Source organism: Nicotiana tomentosiformis, chromosome 8 (genome assembly GCF_000390325.3).
Source record: "Nicotiana tomentosiformis chromosome 8, ASM39032v3, whole genome shotgun sequence".
NCBI classification, from domain to species: Eukaryota; Viridiplantae; Streptophyta; class Magnoliopsida; order Solanales; family Solanaceae; genus Nicotiana; species Nicotiana tomentosiformis.
This window is the reverse complement of record NC_090819.1, coordinates 33,862,006-33,879,798: the sequence shown is the minus strand read 5'-3', so window position 1 is coordinate 33,879,798 and position 17,793 is coordinate 33,862,006. Positions and strand designations below refer to the sequence as shown.

Genomic DNA, 17,793 nt, shown 5'->3' with positions numbered 1-17,793 from the left:
TGTGGTACAATTCTAATTACAGAAGGAAATCCCATGATTAACTAAACAACCGTTCTTGATTCGATCTGTTCCAAGATTTTCGTCATGATCTTCGACCGGTCGCGGATATCTCGCTTTTTCGTTATTACGCAATCTTCGGTATTGCTCGATACCTGTCTCGTTCGGTCTCGATTGTTGTCGGCCTCGATCTTGGCAGGTGCCTCGAATTCCGATCTCAGTACCTTGTCTTCGTGCTTTGATCCGATCTACTTCAGAGTCGTCCTTCGATGCAAACTCCCGGTCTCGGTCAAACAGTAAAATCGGGTTGGCCTGGTTTTAACCGTATACAGTCATGTTTTGCTTCATAGAAGTCAATTTGACTAATCTTCAAAATTAAATTGGATTATATTAATTTAATATATTAAAATTAAACTTTAAATATTTAAAAATTATATAGATATTTCTACAAATTGTAATGCTTCTTATGTTAATATAATACAAAAATTTAAAATATTGATCAAAGTTAGTAGTATAATTTAACTTCCAAGAAAAGTAAAATATGACTAATTTGGTACTCTCTTTGTTCCAATTTATGTGAACTTGTTTAACTGGGCACGGAGTTTAAGAAAAAATGAATACTTTTGAAATTTATGGTCCTACACAAGTCATAATATTTGTATTGTTATAATTCTTTTGAAACTTGTGATTGTAGATATGCTAGAGTATTTGTGTGGTTATGAAAGTTTTTCATTATGAGTAAAATTAAAAGTTTAAGCTAAATTATTTCCAAATTTAAAAAAAGATAAGAACGAATAAAAAAAAAATAGGTTCACGTCCGGATTACAAAAGAGTACTATTTTAATGCTACTAGAAGGAAAGTAGAAGAAGAGGAAAAAATCTAAATGAGGAAACCCAATCTATCTATGATGCTGGGGAATAAACAAGTGACGTGGCAGGCTTCACATGCCAGGGAATGCATACTTTTATCTCAATTTTTTGGGTTTTCTTCTCTCATTTTAATACAATAACTAATTATTACATTAAAAATTAGCCTTGTAACTGTATCTCCATAATAAATGAGGAAAGAGAGAGAAAGGTGTCGTTTCAAACTTTTACCAAACTCGTAAAACCTTTGGCCTTTCAGTTTCTCCAGTTTTAAAGGGACATGGTATCTAATCTTATATATAGAGAATATCCTCAAGCAATCATCTAATTAATTCCTTCTTTTTTCATTTTCCTAAAAGTATCTTTTTGTTTTATTTTTCATATATATACTTTTTCTTTTACCTTAATTATTTTAAGAATCCCAAAAGTTACACTTTGTAACTTTTTATATCAAATTAAATTTATGATATGTTTAAATTTATATCATTATACTTTTTTGTTAATTCCATTTGTAGGATTGTGCAGTGACCAGTTTCCACATAAATTTGATCATAAATGGATAACGCAAGAGTTTTCTCTTTCTAGAAGGAATTGAGTAAAAGACATGGTTACACCGGAAATGTGAAGCTCCAATCACTTATCCCAATGTCTTTACATTATCGCTTTTATGGGTATTGTTCAAAAGTTTTGGCAAGCTAAGATTATGGAATTATAAATTAGGGAGCGCTATTTATCTAACTTTAAAAATGAGGTAGCAAGTTTAATTAACCCTGACGTGAATTTGAAAGTTTTTTAATACTTCAAGGTTATGGGTTGTTTTATTTTACGCTACTTTACTCTTCTTGGAAGTAATACTCTTATATATACTGTCAATTATAGACAGGCCAATCGGTATGGTGTTCATAAGAGCTGCCAAGACAGCACCTCTTCATTTTAGATTTTTTAAATAATAAAAACTTATGAAAGCATTAAAGTAAACTCACAAATGGAAGGAAAAAGTTAAATACTACTCACTCCGTTTTAATTTATGTGAACCTGTTTGATTGAGCACGGAGTTTAAGAAAATATGAAGACTTTTGGAAGGGCAATTAAAAAAACCCTAAATAGTCCCACTTTTATCAATATTTTGATTTTTAAAGCCGAATAGATAATATTTCAAGTTTCAAACTATTTTATCAGTAACACTTAGGTTTATATTTTGCTCTAATATCACTCAGGAGTTCTTGAATTTGAGGGGAAAATTGGTCTCTTTATATGCACATGGCTAACAAATTCTAAGAAAGTTCTTTATTTGTATATTACCTTCGATTCAGTTTATGTGAACCTATTTTCTTTTTGGTCCGTTTTAAAAAGAATGATCCCTTTTTAAATTTGGAAATAATTTTGCTTAAACTTACAATTCTATCCTTAATGAGAAGCTTTTATAACCAAACAAATACTCTAGGGCCTTTTTTGAATTGTTTAGGACCACAAATTCACTAGTTAAAAAAGAAGAGAGAGGAAACAGAACTGAAGAGGAGCTCAATTTTTAAGACACTTTAAAACTTATATCAATTATTAAGACAAAAGTGTTAAGAATGGGATAAAAGGGACACTTTGTGATTAGTGTTAATGACATAATTTTTAAAAACCCCAAAGTTTTCTTATTTACAAAAAAGTCCCCTTCCTCCTCCACCCCTATTCCTCCTCCCACTCCTTCCCTCCTCCTCCTCCACCTCATCCCGCCACTCCTCCATCTCGCAACGCTCCTCTCTATCTTCCCCTTACTCCTACATCTTGCAACGCTCCTCTCTATGCCCCGCCACTCTTAATCCTCAAACATTTAGGAAGATGTTTCAAATATTTAGAGAAATGTTTCAAATATCTACTCAGATATTTCAAAATATCTGCACAGATGTCTCAAACCTTTGCACAGAGATTTCAAATATATGTGTCAAAAAGATCAAACATCAAAAAGAAAGAAGTTGAAGAAATATCCGAGAGATCCAGGATCTTTGAGAGATGTTTCAAACATTCCATGATCTTTGAGGGGATGTTTTGCATAATACTCATTTATGAGAATGTCTCAAAATATCTAGAGGGTATTTTACAGAATATTCACTAAAATTTGATATTTTTCTTTTTCTCTCGTATATTTTAAACCACCAGAAGAAAAGAAAAAAATGAAAAAAGAAGAACATGAAAATGAGATGAAGAGGGGAAGAAGAAAAAGACAAGGAAAAAAATGAAGAAGAAGAAGATGACATATACGAACTACCAACAACAACAACAACAAAAGTTTAGTTGTTGAGAAAAATGAAAGTAAAGAAGAAGAGTGTGAGGATGAGGAGGAGAAAGAAGATAGAAGGAAGAAGGAGAAAAGAAGTAAAGAAGACAGACACAGAGACAAGAGAAATAAAAATTTGAAATAATTTGAATGGTTATGATTTTTTAAAAATTTTAAAAACTTTAATATTAACCCACAACTTTTATAACTTTTAATCTATCTCAATCCCTTTAATTTCACATTTTTTGTTATTGTTACGCAAGACTCTTTTTAACCTCATTTTTCCGAGGTGCTCGTCGTGTCCTTTCCCTTTCCCCCTCGCTAATGTAGACGAAATGAAACCCTAGTTATCTCCGTTTCTCCAACTCACTCTCTCCCTACGCACGCACCCAAATAATAAGAGCTTGGCCTTGTTCTTCTCTCTCGATTTCCCCAATTTCGGTGGTTATTTTCTGTAATCGAATCATTCATTTCTCAGAAGAACATATATACACATGAATTTAGAAGCATAGATATAGAAATGTATAGAGATCGAGGAGGCGGTGGAGGACCGTTGGATCGGAAGCGAATAATCAACGTTGCATTAGATAAGCAATTGGAGAAATCTTCAGCGGCACCTACATCCAGAGCGTTGAAGGAGAAAGCTGTTCCGTCCACGTCAGCTGGAAAATGGCATCATCGTAATATTAATCAGCATATGGATACTCTTTCTTCTTCTACTCTCACCACCAAAAACAAGTGCTCTGATGGTATGTAAAAGTGTTACTCTTTCCGTCCCCACTTTATGTGACTGTGTTTGAGTGACCATGGAGTTTTAGAAAAAGATTACTTTAGAAATTTGCGACTTAAAACAAGTCATAAATATCTCCGTGACTGTAAATAATCTCATTGCGTGTAAGTTTTATAGTTACAGAAATGTTATTTTTTTTGAGACCGACTAAGAAAGTAAAGTTTGCTACGTAAAATGGGACAGAGGGAATACTTGTTTTTCCTACTGCTACAACCAGTTTTTATGTTTATGAATGCATAAGATTTTGCTCTTTGCAGGTAAAAATTGGTTAGTTTAGTAGTTAATCATTCATTTCTTTTTATGATCTTAGGAATAAATATCTGGAGATGAGTTTTGGGCTTTAGGTTTGGTATAGTATTTTGATTTTCAAATACCAGCGGAGGCAAAAAAAAACATTAGGTGGTTCTTTCCATCTGCCTAAGCTTTTGTTGGCAGAGTTACCCAGTATCGGTGATAGTGGGAGGTAGCATGTAACATGTGGCATAGTCGATGTGCGTGCAAGCTGGTTAGGACTTCACAAGAAAAGAAATTAGGCTTAAGCGATTTCTTCCCATCTCAGACAAAGTTACAGGTACCCGATGGAATAGTCGAGGTGTGCACAAGCTGGCCTGGACCCATCGTAGTAAAAAAAAAGAATTTTGATGTCAACTGTTGGATTACAATTTTCTTTACTCGTGTCTACCAGATGTGAAGATATGTTTCTACATCATTTTGGTCTTGGTGGTGGCAGTAAATTTTCTTTTGGAGTTCCAGTTGGCTATCATTCTTCCCCTTCCAAATTACATATCGAAAATGGTTCTAAAATTGATCCAAAACTGTACAAGCTTCTTCCAAAGCATATGGTTTTCTGGATGTAGATGATGATATCTATACAGATAGATCTTTTATATATATATATATATATACCATGCATGGATATTATATGAATCCAAATCTGCCGAATCACTCATGTTATGATCTTCTATATCCTAGGTATTCCCTTTTTGTCATATTGCTTATGTTTTTCATATATTATTCAGACCGAATGCCTCTACGAAATTACGTTATCTGCATGAATATGTAAAGGGGGCTCCTTTGGCACTTATTGTCAAAAGGAACTTCTTTGGCACTTCTCAGTAGAGTCTTAGATGGATCTATTTTCCTTAGTTAAGGTTTTATGTGATAGAATGCATTTAACTTGGCTGGAATAATAGAAATTCAATTTCTCCTAAGAAGCATGTAAAATGAGATGTGAAAAAAGTTCTGTCAAGTATCAAAGGTGGAACGTGGCTGGAAAAGCTATTGCTGGAAAAGTTCTGTCAAGTATCAAATGTGGAACATGGATGGAATAGCTATTACTGGAATGCCATTCTATTCTGCTTCTGCTTCCTTGTGTATCTTATGAAGTTACATTGTAGAAAGTTCATAGATTCTCAAAACGTTCAAGGTAAAATGATATATGGTTTTACAGAGTATGCTGGTTGTAAGCATGATTCATTGTTGGTCATGGCTTACGATATTATGTCTTCTTTGCAATTGCTTCTTTTTTGGGAATCCTGGGACCTGCTTACCAGGCATTGTAAGAGGTGGATTCATTGTATATGGATCTACTGATGAATACTCAGATGCAGCATCTTGCTATTATGGTTTAGGGTGGTGTGGGTAATCAGGTTATAACTGATGGTTTCATTTGGTGTCTCACGGAAATTGAAATCAAGAGTATTTATCAATTTGCTTCGAGTTACTACCTATAGTTACTTGGAGAGCTAACTCATGTTTCCTCTCTATTTTCACTGCTCTTTTGACATCAACCTTGAATTATGATTACCGGTATCCTCTAGTGCTATATCTTAGAGAGGTAGACTTATAGATTTGAGTCTTTCGAGTTACTACCTATAGTTACTTGGAGAGCTAACTCATGTTTCCTCTCTATTTTCATTACTCTTTTGACATCAACCTTGATTTTTGATTACTGGTATCTTCTAGTGATTTATATTAGAGAGGTAGACTATTATTGATTTGAGTCTTGGTGTTTCACCCGAAGATACTGGAAAAGCCAAAGCATGTGGCCACTATGTTTTCATTACTCCTGGGGACATCAGCCATTTTATTTTGCTTATGCTTCGGTTTTCTTAATGATTTGACTTTTTTACTTGCATTTCAAGCAAGAAATGAGTAAATGCCCATGGATGTGTATTTTGCAGAGGAATCTGAATCAGACAGTGAAGAGTCTGATGTTAGTGGTTCTGATGGAGATGACACATCATGGATTACTTGGTTTTGTAACCTGCGTGGGAATGAGTTCTTCTGCGAGGTTGATGACGACTACATTCAAGATGATTTTAACCTCTGTGGATTGAGTAGTCAAGTTCCATACTATGACTTTGCACTTGATCTAATCCTTGATGTTGAATCCTCTCATGGTAAGTATAGTTGCTTCTTTAGGTTGCCTAATATTTTTGGATAAATTGCACTAGAACTACATTTAACTTGTCGTTTCAATCTAATGATGTAAGTTTTTGGTCTTCCATAGATAAAAAGGATTAGGTTATTTTAGTCATAGTGGAAACATACTGAACATCATAAGAGTTGCCTGGTTATTGTCTTTGGCACTTCAAGGTTGTTGGAATCATGTTGTTATTTCAGGACTCCTGCAGAGCTATAGAGTTAGTGCGTATAAGATCATTGGTGTAATCTAAGCTTCATCTCTATCTGATGGAAACAATCGGTGATCTGTTTTAGCTTGTACGGCTGGATAAAAGATCAATCTGCCAAGTCCACCATCTAATTATTCTTTCTGTGGGACGTCTCTATTCCAATTCCAATTGTTATTGAACATATTTTCAAGATTTAAATGTGTAGTGCTTGGGCATCACTTCTGCAGGTTCCAATTTCAGGAATTCGGAAATTTTTTTGTTTCAATAGATAAACTCTCCTGGGATGGGTAGTTTCTGGTGGTGGCTATTGATAAAAAGTTAGCACCAATAAACATTCAGTCTCTGTTGATAAGCCTGCTAAACCTCTAAAGCATAGTGTATCTGTTTTATGAAGGCAACCTTTTTGAAACAAAAGTAAGGAATTGGGACCCTCTTCCCCCCCCCCCCCCCCCCAACACGCACACACACACACACACAAAAAATGAAAGAGGAAGTATGGAACTGGTCCCCAGCATATCCAAATCAGATACTTTGCTTAATTGGTTTGGGACTTCTAGCTTAACTTGGATGAAAACAGAGCCAATTTCTATAGGGATTTTTTAGTTCTTTGCAAATTTCTGACTGAAAAAAGACTACTTTACCTTGAAATTAGATACCATTAACTTTGTGCGTAATTCTGACCGATCAAAAAAACTTTGTACATAATTCTGTCTGCTTTGCAGAATATTGGATTTTCATTTGTTTCATTTTTGTGAAGAGGCATGTCGCTGTAATCAGATATTGTGGTCACTAAATGAATTCCAACTATGTCGCGTGGACTCTCCAAAATGATGCTGACTACTTTACCTTGAAATTAGATACCATTAACTTTGTGCGTAATTTTGACCGATCAAAAAAACTTTGTACATAATTCTGACTGCTTTGCAGAATATTGGATTTTCATTTGTTTCATTTTTGTGAAGAGGCATGCCGTTGTAATCAGATATTGTGGTCACTGAATGAATTCCAACTATGTCGCGTGGACTCTCCAAAATGATGCCGCACCCGTGTCGGATCTTCCAAAAATACAGTACTTTTGGAGGATCCGACACACACCGGGCGATATTTTCAGAGAATCCGAGCAACATAGAATTCCAATGCTTGGAAAATTGACGTGCCCTAACTTTGGGATTATTATTTTGTTAATTAAACAGGCTTTTCGGTACAAACTGTTGAATCTTGTGTTAGAATATCCACATAGGTTGAGGAGATGAATTGTTATTCCGTGTATGGTCTTTTGGAATTACTCATCTCATGAGCTAGTTGTAGGAGTAGAATCAAACCAAGTTCCATCTTTCTTAACAGGATAAAATAGTAACCTCTTCCTTACTAGCATTCTTGTACATATGGTGCCATACCAAGCTTTTGGATTCATTTGTTTTTAATTTCAGCTTTCGTGTTGAGAAACAAAGCATTCTTCCCATTCAAAGTGCAAATTTTGGTCTCTATTTTACTGCAACTAAAAATGTTAATAGGAGTTTTTAATTTGTCCTGCTTTGAATAGGTGATATGTTCACTGAAGAGCAGAATGAATTGGTTGAATCAGCAGCAGAGATGCTGTATGGCTTGATCCACGTCCGATATATTTTGACCAGCAAGGGAATGGCTGCAATGGTAATGCATCTTATGTCAGGCTGTCGCCGTTTTTAGGATTCTGGTGTTATCTGCTTTGGTTGCCCCCCCCCCCCCCCCCCAACCCCCCCTTTTTTTTTTTCCTTTCCTTTGGTGGTCTTCGTTTTTTGAAAAATGATTTCTTGTTAAACGTTTTTCAGTTGGAGAAGTACAAGAACTACGACTTTGGTAGATGCCCACGAGTTTATTGCAGTGGACAGCCTTGTCTCCCAGTTGGTCAGTCTGATATTCCACGCTCAAGTACTGTAAAAATTTACTGTCCAAAATGTGAAGATATCTACTATCCACGATCAAAATACCAAGGCAGTATCCTTCACTGTTATCACTTTATGCCTTTTTCCCTAAAACACTTCCTCTTTAGCAGTGCTATTAAAGGCAAAAGGCGAAAAAAACTGGCATCTATTTGCGCTTTAAGCCAACTGCAGAGCGCATATTAAGTGCCTGCCTTTAAGGAGAAAGGCACAATTGAAGGGAAAGATGTAAACATATTTGTAGTTCAAAATTAAATAACTATAAACCCAAACGAATCATATAGACAAAAGAATTTAGGTGAAATATTTATTGCTTGGTCACTGTCTTCAAGATAGTGCCCAAGGGTAATGATGCACACGTCTTGTTTCAGGGTTTCTAATGATCCTTTAAACAACTCTGCTTTTCTCATGTATGCTTTTCTTTTTTGTTAGCTCGGATTGTTTTTGATCGAAGAAGTGTCTTTTGTGATTCTGCATATTTTGAATTGCCTTGGGGCATGGGATGCATATGAACATCCAGATTAGTTCTGCTCATAGTACATTGTAGTGTTTCCTCCTTTACTGTGACTAAAGTATTACTCATCCTTGGATCTGATTTCTTTAACTGGGCAAGATATTGACGGAGCTTACTTTGGGACAACATTTCCTCACCTCTTTTTGATGACTTATGGACACCTCAAGCCGCAAAAGCAAATGCAGAGTTATGTTCCCAGGGTATTCGGTTTTAAACTCCACAAGACTTGACATTGAAGCCCCTCTGTGAAATTTGATGAGATTGCCTAGTTTCTGCCAGAAAATGGTTCTTACCTGGCATTTATGTACAATTCGTCATGGTAGATTTGGGTAATGTAGAGCTGTTAATGTCCACAATTGTTTTCATTGATGTAAAAGCAAATGTGGCCAATCTTTCAAGTAAAATTTGTCCCCTAAATCTCTATTGTAATCTTATTTCTTTTTCCAGTTTTATTGACATGTGCTTCCTCATGTATTCCTGGCAATCTGTTAATCCCTTTTTCTTGCTGCATAATGGTAATTAAGAACATACGGGTCTAATTTTTCATTGTTAAAAAGGAAAAAATAGATGTCTCAGTCTTTGGTAACAAAACATTACTAAAAGGCTTGTTTTCTTTCTCTTTACTTGTACACCGAATGACCGAAAGGCATTTCTAAAAGTAATTTTTCTAACACTAGTAAGCCAATTCTTATGAGATTAGATCAAATACACGTTCCTGAAATAGAATTAAAAGAAAAGAAAATAATATTATAACAGAAGTGGTTGGCAATCCGACTTTCGCCTAATGAAGCCTAGTGGTGAAATAGTACATACTAGTAAAATTATTTTCCTAAAAGGCATGAAATGGCTAGACAGTTGTGGCAATTGCGTTTTCTGGTACCCCCGGGCCCGGGGTGCTCTTGGGTTTGGGGGGAGGGGGGGGAGGGGGTTGTGCCACGACGAAACAAGGGAATGAAAGGCCGCTTTGCGTTGGATGCTTTTAACTTCCCCACAATGATGACTGTGTTGTCTTGGGGAGCGTTGAAGCTTGTTTCTTCAGAAGACTTTTCTTGGTCATCAATACGGTCCGTTCTTAATAGAACCGATCTTATTCTCTGAACAATCGAAATTTCGTACTTCTGTCGGATCCTCCCTATCTCTTGATCGAGCTTGTGTAGATAGATGTTGCCTGGTAGGGCCGATAGTAAAACACTGTATGGGACTGAGTAAGGGCGCTTCTCTACGAGTCGTCCGGCGAAAAAGACTTTCTTAATGGGGTAAAAGAACTTGGGATCATCGATCTCTTCCTTAAAGATTGGGATGAGTCGATGTCGGTCGATGGTGTGAAAATACTTCATGATGTCGAATTCCAAAAACCAGCGAGAGTTAGCATTATGGGTATTTGTATTTGTAACAAAAAGAAGTATGACTTCGATTTTCACTCTCCCTTCTTCCTTTTTCTTTTGTTTTTTCATTTACTGCGTTTTGGGGCCTGAGTAATTTTGGATCGTGCCGGGAAGTGATCCCACTTTGTGGATAAAGTCCTCCTATCAAAGGCAACTTCATTCACAAGACTCGAATCTAAACGTTTGGTTAAGGATGAATAACTATTTACCATCCTATCACAATTTAGTATATACTGTATTTTTCAAAGTAATAAATAATATATAAATAACAAGTGAAATGCGGCAACTCTTGACCTACTCCATCGAAAAGGAAATCAAGTCATGACAAGTTGTCAAAACTTTTAAGGGAGTGTGATTTCATCTCGTTGCTATATAGTTTTCAATGTTTCTTCAAAATTTGTTTGTCTTTGTCCGTCTTTTCTTCTTTCGTTTCCTGCGTGTCAAGTATTGAAAGGCGGAAGATGCTTTTCCTAATTTTGGTGGCCTATAGGCTTTGTAACCTTCCAAATGAAGGCAGGATTTTCGTTTGAATATTAGCGGTGGAACTGCAACTTTTGGAATACTACTGTCCATGAAAGTCTAGATTCATTTATTCAAATTCAAAATAAACGTTCAATATGAGGTTTAGTTTTCACATAGAAGAAAGCACCAGGAGTTTCTTCATCCTTTTTTTTAAATCATCCGGTATTTAAACGTACTGGCTTTGATTAATTCGGCTTCATGCCAAATAGGCTCACTAAGGAAGGCAAAATGCTCCCTACCAAGAAACTTTTTATTTTTTAAATTTGAACTCAAAATATTTGGTTTAGAGTAGAGCGATCTCAATCATCCAACAATATCTCGTGCGGTTCTTCATCCTTTTCAAACATAGTAAATGCGATTGAGTAAATGAATAGAAAAGAGGCGTGGAATTTGTGATAATTGTAAGGATATGAACTGGCTTGGAGTGACTTACTTGGGTTATTCAATATTATTTTTAAGACGAAGAAGATGCCCGAAAAATGGAGGTGGAGCACGATAGTTCTGTTGTACCAGAACAAGGGTGATATCCAAAATTGCAACAACTATAGGACATAAAGCTGTTGAGTCACACTATTAAGGTTTGGGAGAAGGTAGTGGAAGTCACGGTGAGGAGGAGCGTGTCTATTTTCGAGAACCAGTTCGTCTCCATGATGGGGCGTTCGACTGTAGAAGTTATTTATCTGGTGAGGAGATTAGTAGAGCAATATAGGAAAAGGAAGAAGTACTTGCATATAGTGCTCATTGACCTTGAAAAAACGTACGATAAAGTTCTGATTAAGGTTATGTGGAGGTTTTGGAGATTAGCGGTGTTCCAGTAGCGTACACTATGGTGATTAAGCATATGTATGATGGTGCTAAGATTGGGGTGAGGACTGTGAGAGGTGACTCGGAACACTTTTCAGTTGTGATGGGGCTGCACCAGAGATCGACTCTTAGCTCATTTTTATTTGTCTTGGCGATGGACGGCTGACACGTCACATCCAAGGGGAAGTGCCATGTTGCATATTATTGGACGATGATATAGTGTTGATCGATGAGACGCGAGGCGGGGTTAACGTAAGGTTGGAGGTTTGGAGACAGATTTTGAAGTATAAAGGTTTCAAGTTGAGCAGGATCAAAACAGAATACTTGGAGTGCAAATTCAGTGATGAGGCTCATAAAACAGACATGGATGTGAAGCTTGATACTCAAGTTATCCCCAAGAGAGGTAGTTTCAAGTATCTCGGGTCTATTATCTAAGATAATAGGGAGATTGATGAAGATGTCATGCACGTACTGGAGCAGGATGGATGAAATGGAGGCTTACATGTGGTGTTCTATGTGATAAGAATGTGCCGCCAAGATTTAAGGATAAATTTTACAGAGTGGTGGTTCGACCAACTATGCTGTATGAGATTGAGTATTGGCCAATCAAGAACTCTCATGTGGAGAAGATGAAAGTAGTAGAAATGAGGATGTTGAGATGGATGAGTGGATATACAAGGAGAGATAAGATTAGGAATGAAATTATTTGGGATCCATGGAGGACAATATTCGGGAGTCGAAACTGAGATGGTTCAGGCACATTAGGAGGAGAAGCATTGATGCTTCTGTTAGGAGGGTGAGAGGTTGGGCATGGCGGGTTTGAGAAGAGGTCGAGATAGGCGAAAGAAGTATTGGGGAGAGGTGATTAGACAGGACATGGTGCTGCTTAAGCTCACTAAAGACATGATCCATGATAGGAGTGTGTGGAGTTCGAGTATTATGGTAAAAGTTTTAGTAGGTAGTTGGAACTTTCTTCTTTTCTTACCATTAGTATTAGTAGCACTCATGTTCCTTCATATTCTTAGATCTCTATTACGTCATGTTGTTTAGTTCGCTTCAATTATCGTATTTCCCTGTTGTTACTATTTGGTACTACTTATTCTTTTCTCCCTCTTTTTCTTCTCTCTTTCGTTTCTTTCTTCTTCTTCTTCTTCTCATCTTTTCTGAGTCGAGGGTCTATTGCAACATACTCTCTACCTTCACTAGGTAGGGGTAAGGTCTGCGTACACACTACCTTCCCCAGACTCCACCTATGGAAATATACTGAGTTTGTTGTTGTTGAAAAGATATGAAAATTACGTTGCCTATTTCACTTTTTATGTCATTAATTATAGTTAGACATATGCGTGATCATGGTAGAGAAGTTACTAATGTAGGCGCCTTAATCCTTTCCTAGCTATTAGAAAAATCAATACTTAATCAGATTTATCTCGAGCCTATAAAGAGAAGAAAAACTATTAACATTTGAAAAAGTAAAATAGATAATCCAACTTTTCGTCCACATGAAAAATCTTTTTGAAAATGTCGTTGTATTTTAGATTTATGTTTTTATTTATCTCCCGGAGCATCTTTCAAGAAATTGTATTGGTTAATTCGCGAGAGAGAACGAAGAAAGTGTAGTGCATATGAGGCTCCTGTATATATATTTCCACACATGTTTATAATGTCTCGAGCTATATTAGTAATTGCATTAAAGTTTGGATGGTGGTCATATTTTGCACAAGGTATTATAGTCAAACTTAAGCAAATCTATTTTCACAATTGCTTTTTCTCTATCTATTCTAACGTGCTCACGAGCTTAATTTTCTCTAAGAGGCAATGGGGTCAAATGACCTTGCTCATAAAATACCATTGCCAGTCTTCACACCTCAACAATATCATTCAGCATGCTCAATTCTCAATCTGGCATCAGAGATTTGGTCATGCACCAGCTGCTGTTCTTCGGAAAATTCCTATGTTGAATGTCATTTGTCTAATAAGGAGTCTTGGTCTTGCATAATTTTTTCCTTGGCAAGACAAACTAGATTCCTTCCCCCCTATAGTACTTCAAAGTCTGTATCCCCTTTTGACCTTGTACATATGGACACCAGCTGATGTTCTTCAGAAAATTCCTATGTTGAAGGTCATTTGTCTAATAAGGAGTCTTGGTCTTGCATAATTTTCCCCTTGGAAAGACAAACTAGATTCCTTAAGCAAATCTATTTTCACAATTGCTTTTTCTCTATCTATTCTAACGTGCTCACGAGCTTAATTTTCTCTAAGAGGCAATGGGGTCAAATGACCTTGCTCACAAAATACCAATGCCAGTCTTCACACCTCAACAATATCTTTCAGCATGCTCAATTCTCAATCTGGCATCAAAGATTTGGTCATGCACCAGCTGCTGTTCTTCAGAAAATTCCTATGTTGAAGGTCATTTGTCTAATAAGGAGTCTTGGTCTTGCATAATTTTTCCCTTGGCAAGACAAACTTGATTCCTTTTCCCCCATAGTACTTCAAAGTCTGTATCCCCTTTTGACCTTGTACATATGGACATCAGCTGCCGTTCTTCAGAAAATTCCTATGTTGAAGGTCATTTGTCTAATAAGGAGTCTTGGTCTTGCATAATTTGCTCCTTGGCAAGACAAACTAGATTCCTTTCCCCCCATAGTACTTTAAAGTCTGTATCCCCTTTTGACCTTGTACATATGGACATCTGGGGTCTATATTGACAGAGTACTTACAATAGTTTTAGATATTTCCTCACAGTTGTTGATGACTATTCTAGAATGACTTGGGTCTATTTGATGAGATTGAAAAGTGATGTTATTGTCTTGATCAAGCATTTTTTTTTTGCTTTGGTTAAAAAATCAGCTTTCTACTTCCATTAAAGTCACATTCAATTCTCTTGGTGTAGTTCATCAAAGTTTATGTGCACACACTCCACAACAAAATAGAGTGGCAGAAAGAAAACATATGCACTTGTTGACTTCCAAACAATTATAGTTGACTTTCAAACAAAAGTGTGTATCAATTTTGCTAAATTAAACTACTAAGAATTTTGACTAGCTAGCACACAAGTAATAATTGAAATATTTTTGAGGTTTTCTCAAATAGAGAAAAGCCTAGAGTTATAACCTTAACCTAGGTGTAAACCTAATAGGCAGAGTAAATCTATACTTGCTTGATAAATCGGGGTTTGTTATGACTCTCAATATACAAGTATTCACTCAATACCTCTCGGTTAAAGAGTGATTATGCCAAATTGGCTCTCTCAAGTCCAAATGGGTAGAAATGGAAGCAATTGAATATAAGTCCAAATTAGGTTATCCATATCTCTAGTTCAAATCCTTTAGTTAAACTAATCAATACTTTAACTAATTCAATTTCTTGTTAGCCATATTTTCCTAGACTAGATTCCTCTCTCTTAGGTAAGAACAAAGTCAAATAGGAATAAATCAATATTTGTAACCATTAATTCTAATTTTAAAGCATAAACAAGACTAAATAACAATAAATCAATTAATATTAATTCTTAATATTAAATACCCATAAGTTTTATCTATATACTCATGCCAATGAATATAGAAAGATGAAAATAAGAAGAAATTAAAGTCATAAAGCTAAAATAAAATGAAAAAGTAATTGATCCTCTCTAATTGTAGCTCAAACTTTTCCTAAATAGCTAAGAATAACTACTAGCTGCTGCTACAATATGAAAAACATATCCTAAAAAAGTGCTACACGCCTATTTATAGTGCTCCGAAATTTTTGATAAAAATACCCTTCGGAGGGTTCTGCGGCCGCACTTTAACTTTTGCGGTCTGCACTTTGCTGGGTTAATTTTGCGGGTGCTTTCAGTTGTAGGAGTTCTGCGGCCGCACTTTAGCTTCTGCGGTCGCATTTCAGCTTCGACGACCGCACATGAATTGTCGCGGGCTATATTTTCAGGAGGCTTCAAACTTATTCGATTGCACCTTCTCTGATCTTTCAGTCTTTGTCAGTGCGAACCTATTTTGCAGAACAAGTGCAACCAAACATTTTAGTCTGCAGACCGTACTTCTGCCAAAAATCCCTGAAGCTCTAGTTCTTCTTTTGCAGGCGTATTTTATCTTCCGCAGACCGCACTTGCTTTTGCGCCGCAGATGGAAATCTGCGGGCCACACTTTTCTTAGCATTTCTCCTCTTTGCTGAACTTGGCTAGATCATCTCCTTTTTGAGTTATTTTTCTTTATTGAACTCATATTCTCCAACACACCTTCAATTCAACCATTTTTATTAGATTCGGAGACAAAAATTATTACTTTCGGACTAAAAACTATAGTAAGAAGGTTCTAATAAGTGGTTAAAAATCATACTTATAAACTCCCCCATACTTAAGTTTTTGCTTGTCCTCAAGCAACTAGATTAGCTCCCTCCTTCCCTCATTTTATGATCATTTCAAGGAGTCACCTACAAGTCATTTATACTCAGTTGGGACCAACAATTACCCACAATACTCGTGCATTCTAAACAAGGTGTCAAATTTTTCAAAAAGGTGCAACTTGCTCATCTTATCTAATTCTAGTGTGACATTTGAGCCTCAAGAATTGACTTTATTCATCAAGGATTCTTGTTCTTTCATGTAAATCATGGTGGACTCCAAGCTCTTCCTCTTCTACCTTCCATTTGCAATGCTCACTTCAGGCTTCAACACTAAACTTCTAATGCAACAAAGGTTTCGCTCCTCTCTCACAAATGAATGTCACAAGTTAAGCTTTAAGTACCATATGCTTGTCCCTCATGTAAATCTTCATTAATATAAGCATACTCAATTCAAAATCAAATAGGACTTCTTTCGAGTTATAATGAAGGCTTTTGGTTCGGGGTAGAATAATATGCGGGATACAAGTGGTTACACCCTTCCTTAAGCACTTCACATCTCATTGCTTGGCTCACATTTGTCTAAACCTTAGAGGTGTTTCTTCTTCTTGGAGGCTAGAGAGACTTACCATCACTCTTTATAGACAATTTTATTCTTTTTCTCCTTTGATTTTTATACTAGAGTTACTTGACTCACTCAAATTCATCAATCTCCCTTATGTCCCTATTTGGGATTTTTTTTGTTCACATTACTTTCTTCCTTACCTTCTCTTTCATGGAGATCATTTCTTTTCTCTCTTTTTAATGCCTTGGTGCATCTTTTAGATTTCTCAACTTTATCCCCAAATTTAGGCTTTGATCCACTTACTACATATGAGTGCTTAGGAGGGTTCGGGTGCCAAGAGGATATCATGTTCAAAATGGTGAAAGATTTGTAGCATGGTTATTGATAAGTGTAGATTTTAACCACTTATTAATACCTTCATGCTTTAGTTTTAGTCTGAAAGTATTGATTCTTGTTCCCAAAACTAATGAAATTGTGCAAATTACAGACATGTTGGAGAATTAGATCTTGACAAAAAATTCTAACTCAAAAAGGAGTGTTCCAGCTCAAAAAGGCAAGAAGGAGTACAGCAGGCCAAAGTGCGGTCCGCAGAAGGAATTTTGCGGCCATAGAAAAAATTGCGGTCCGCAAAACTGGCACCTGAAGCTTAGAAGATTTTTTATAGAAATGCGGTACGCATACTAAATGTGCAGCCGCAAAACATGGTCGTAATGACAAGAATTTAAAAAGTTCAGAGAATGTGCAAAATAACCAAGTGTGAAGCCTTGCCAAAAGTGCAACCGCAAATGGAATTATGCGGCCGCAGAAGCTGAAGTACATCAGCAGATGGAATTATGCGGCTGCAGAATCTATCCACTTGCAGAAGCCAAGCAAAGTGCAGACCACATATGAAATTGTGTGGCCGCAGAACCTCCCGAAGGGCATTTTTGTCAGTGAATTTTAGGCCACTATAAATAGATGAAAAAATACTTTTTAGGAAAAGTTTTGTAATATTTTGAGATGTGGCCGTTATATTTTACTGTTTTGGGTAATTAGTGACTATTTTGGGTGAAGAATTATTAGTTTCATCAATTTAATCTAAGTTATGGCTTTAATTAGTTCTTCTTGTTTATTTTCTTCACTTTCTAGTATGAGTAGCTAGATTTTCTCTAGGGTTGTAACCCAACCCTAGTGTGTAAACCTTA

The 17,793-nt window shown here is 36.2% G+C and overlaps 1 protein-coding gene across 2 annotated transcripts; it reads left to right on the top strand.

Annotated features, from left to right (window-relative positions):
- The first annotated feature begins 3,362 nt into the window (after positions 1-3,362).
- Positions 3,363-9,462, top strand: LOC104089954 (casein kinase II subunit beta-1-like). Of its 2 annotated transcripts, none has more exons than XM_009594973.4 (5): positions 3,363-3,879; positions 6,104-6,322; positions 8,100-8,209; positions 8,368-8,533; positions 9,092-9,462. In XM_009594973.4, the coding sequence occupies exons 1-5, from the start codon at positions 3,651-3,653 to the stop codon at positions 9,220-9,222; spliced, it is 855 nt and encodes a 284-aa protein (XP_009593268.1). In that variant the 5' UTR covers positions 3,363-3,650; the 3' UTR covers positions 9,223-9,462. The 2 variants fall into 2 exon arrangements, with proteins under 2 accessions (XP_009593268.1, XP_009593269.1); XM_009594974.4 differs by having other exon boundaries at positions 3,397-3,879; positions 9,052-9,234.
- The last annotated feature ends 8,331 nt before the right edge of the window (positions 9,463-17,793 follow it).

Coding starts and splice junctions, on each gene's coding strand:
- LOC104089954 (XM_009594973.4), top strand. CDS start 3,651: ATGTATAGAGATCGAGGAGGCGGTGGAGGACCGTTGGATCGGAAGCGA. Junction 6,323..8,099: donor TGATGTTGAATCCTCTCATG/GTAAGTATAGTT, acceptor TGCTTTGAATAG/GTGATATGTTCACTGAAGAG. Junction 8,210..8,367: donor GCAAGGGAATGGCTGCAATG/GTAATGCATCTT, acceptor AACGTTTTTCAG/TTGGAGAAGTACAAGAACTA.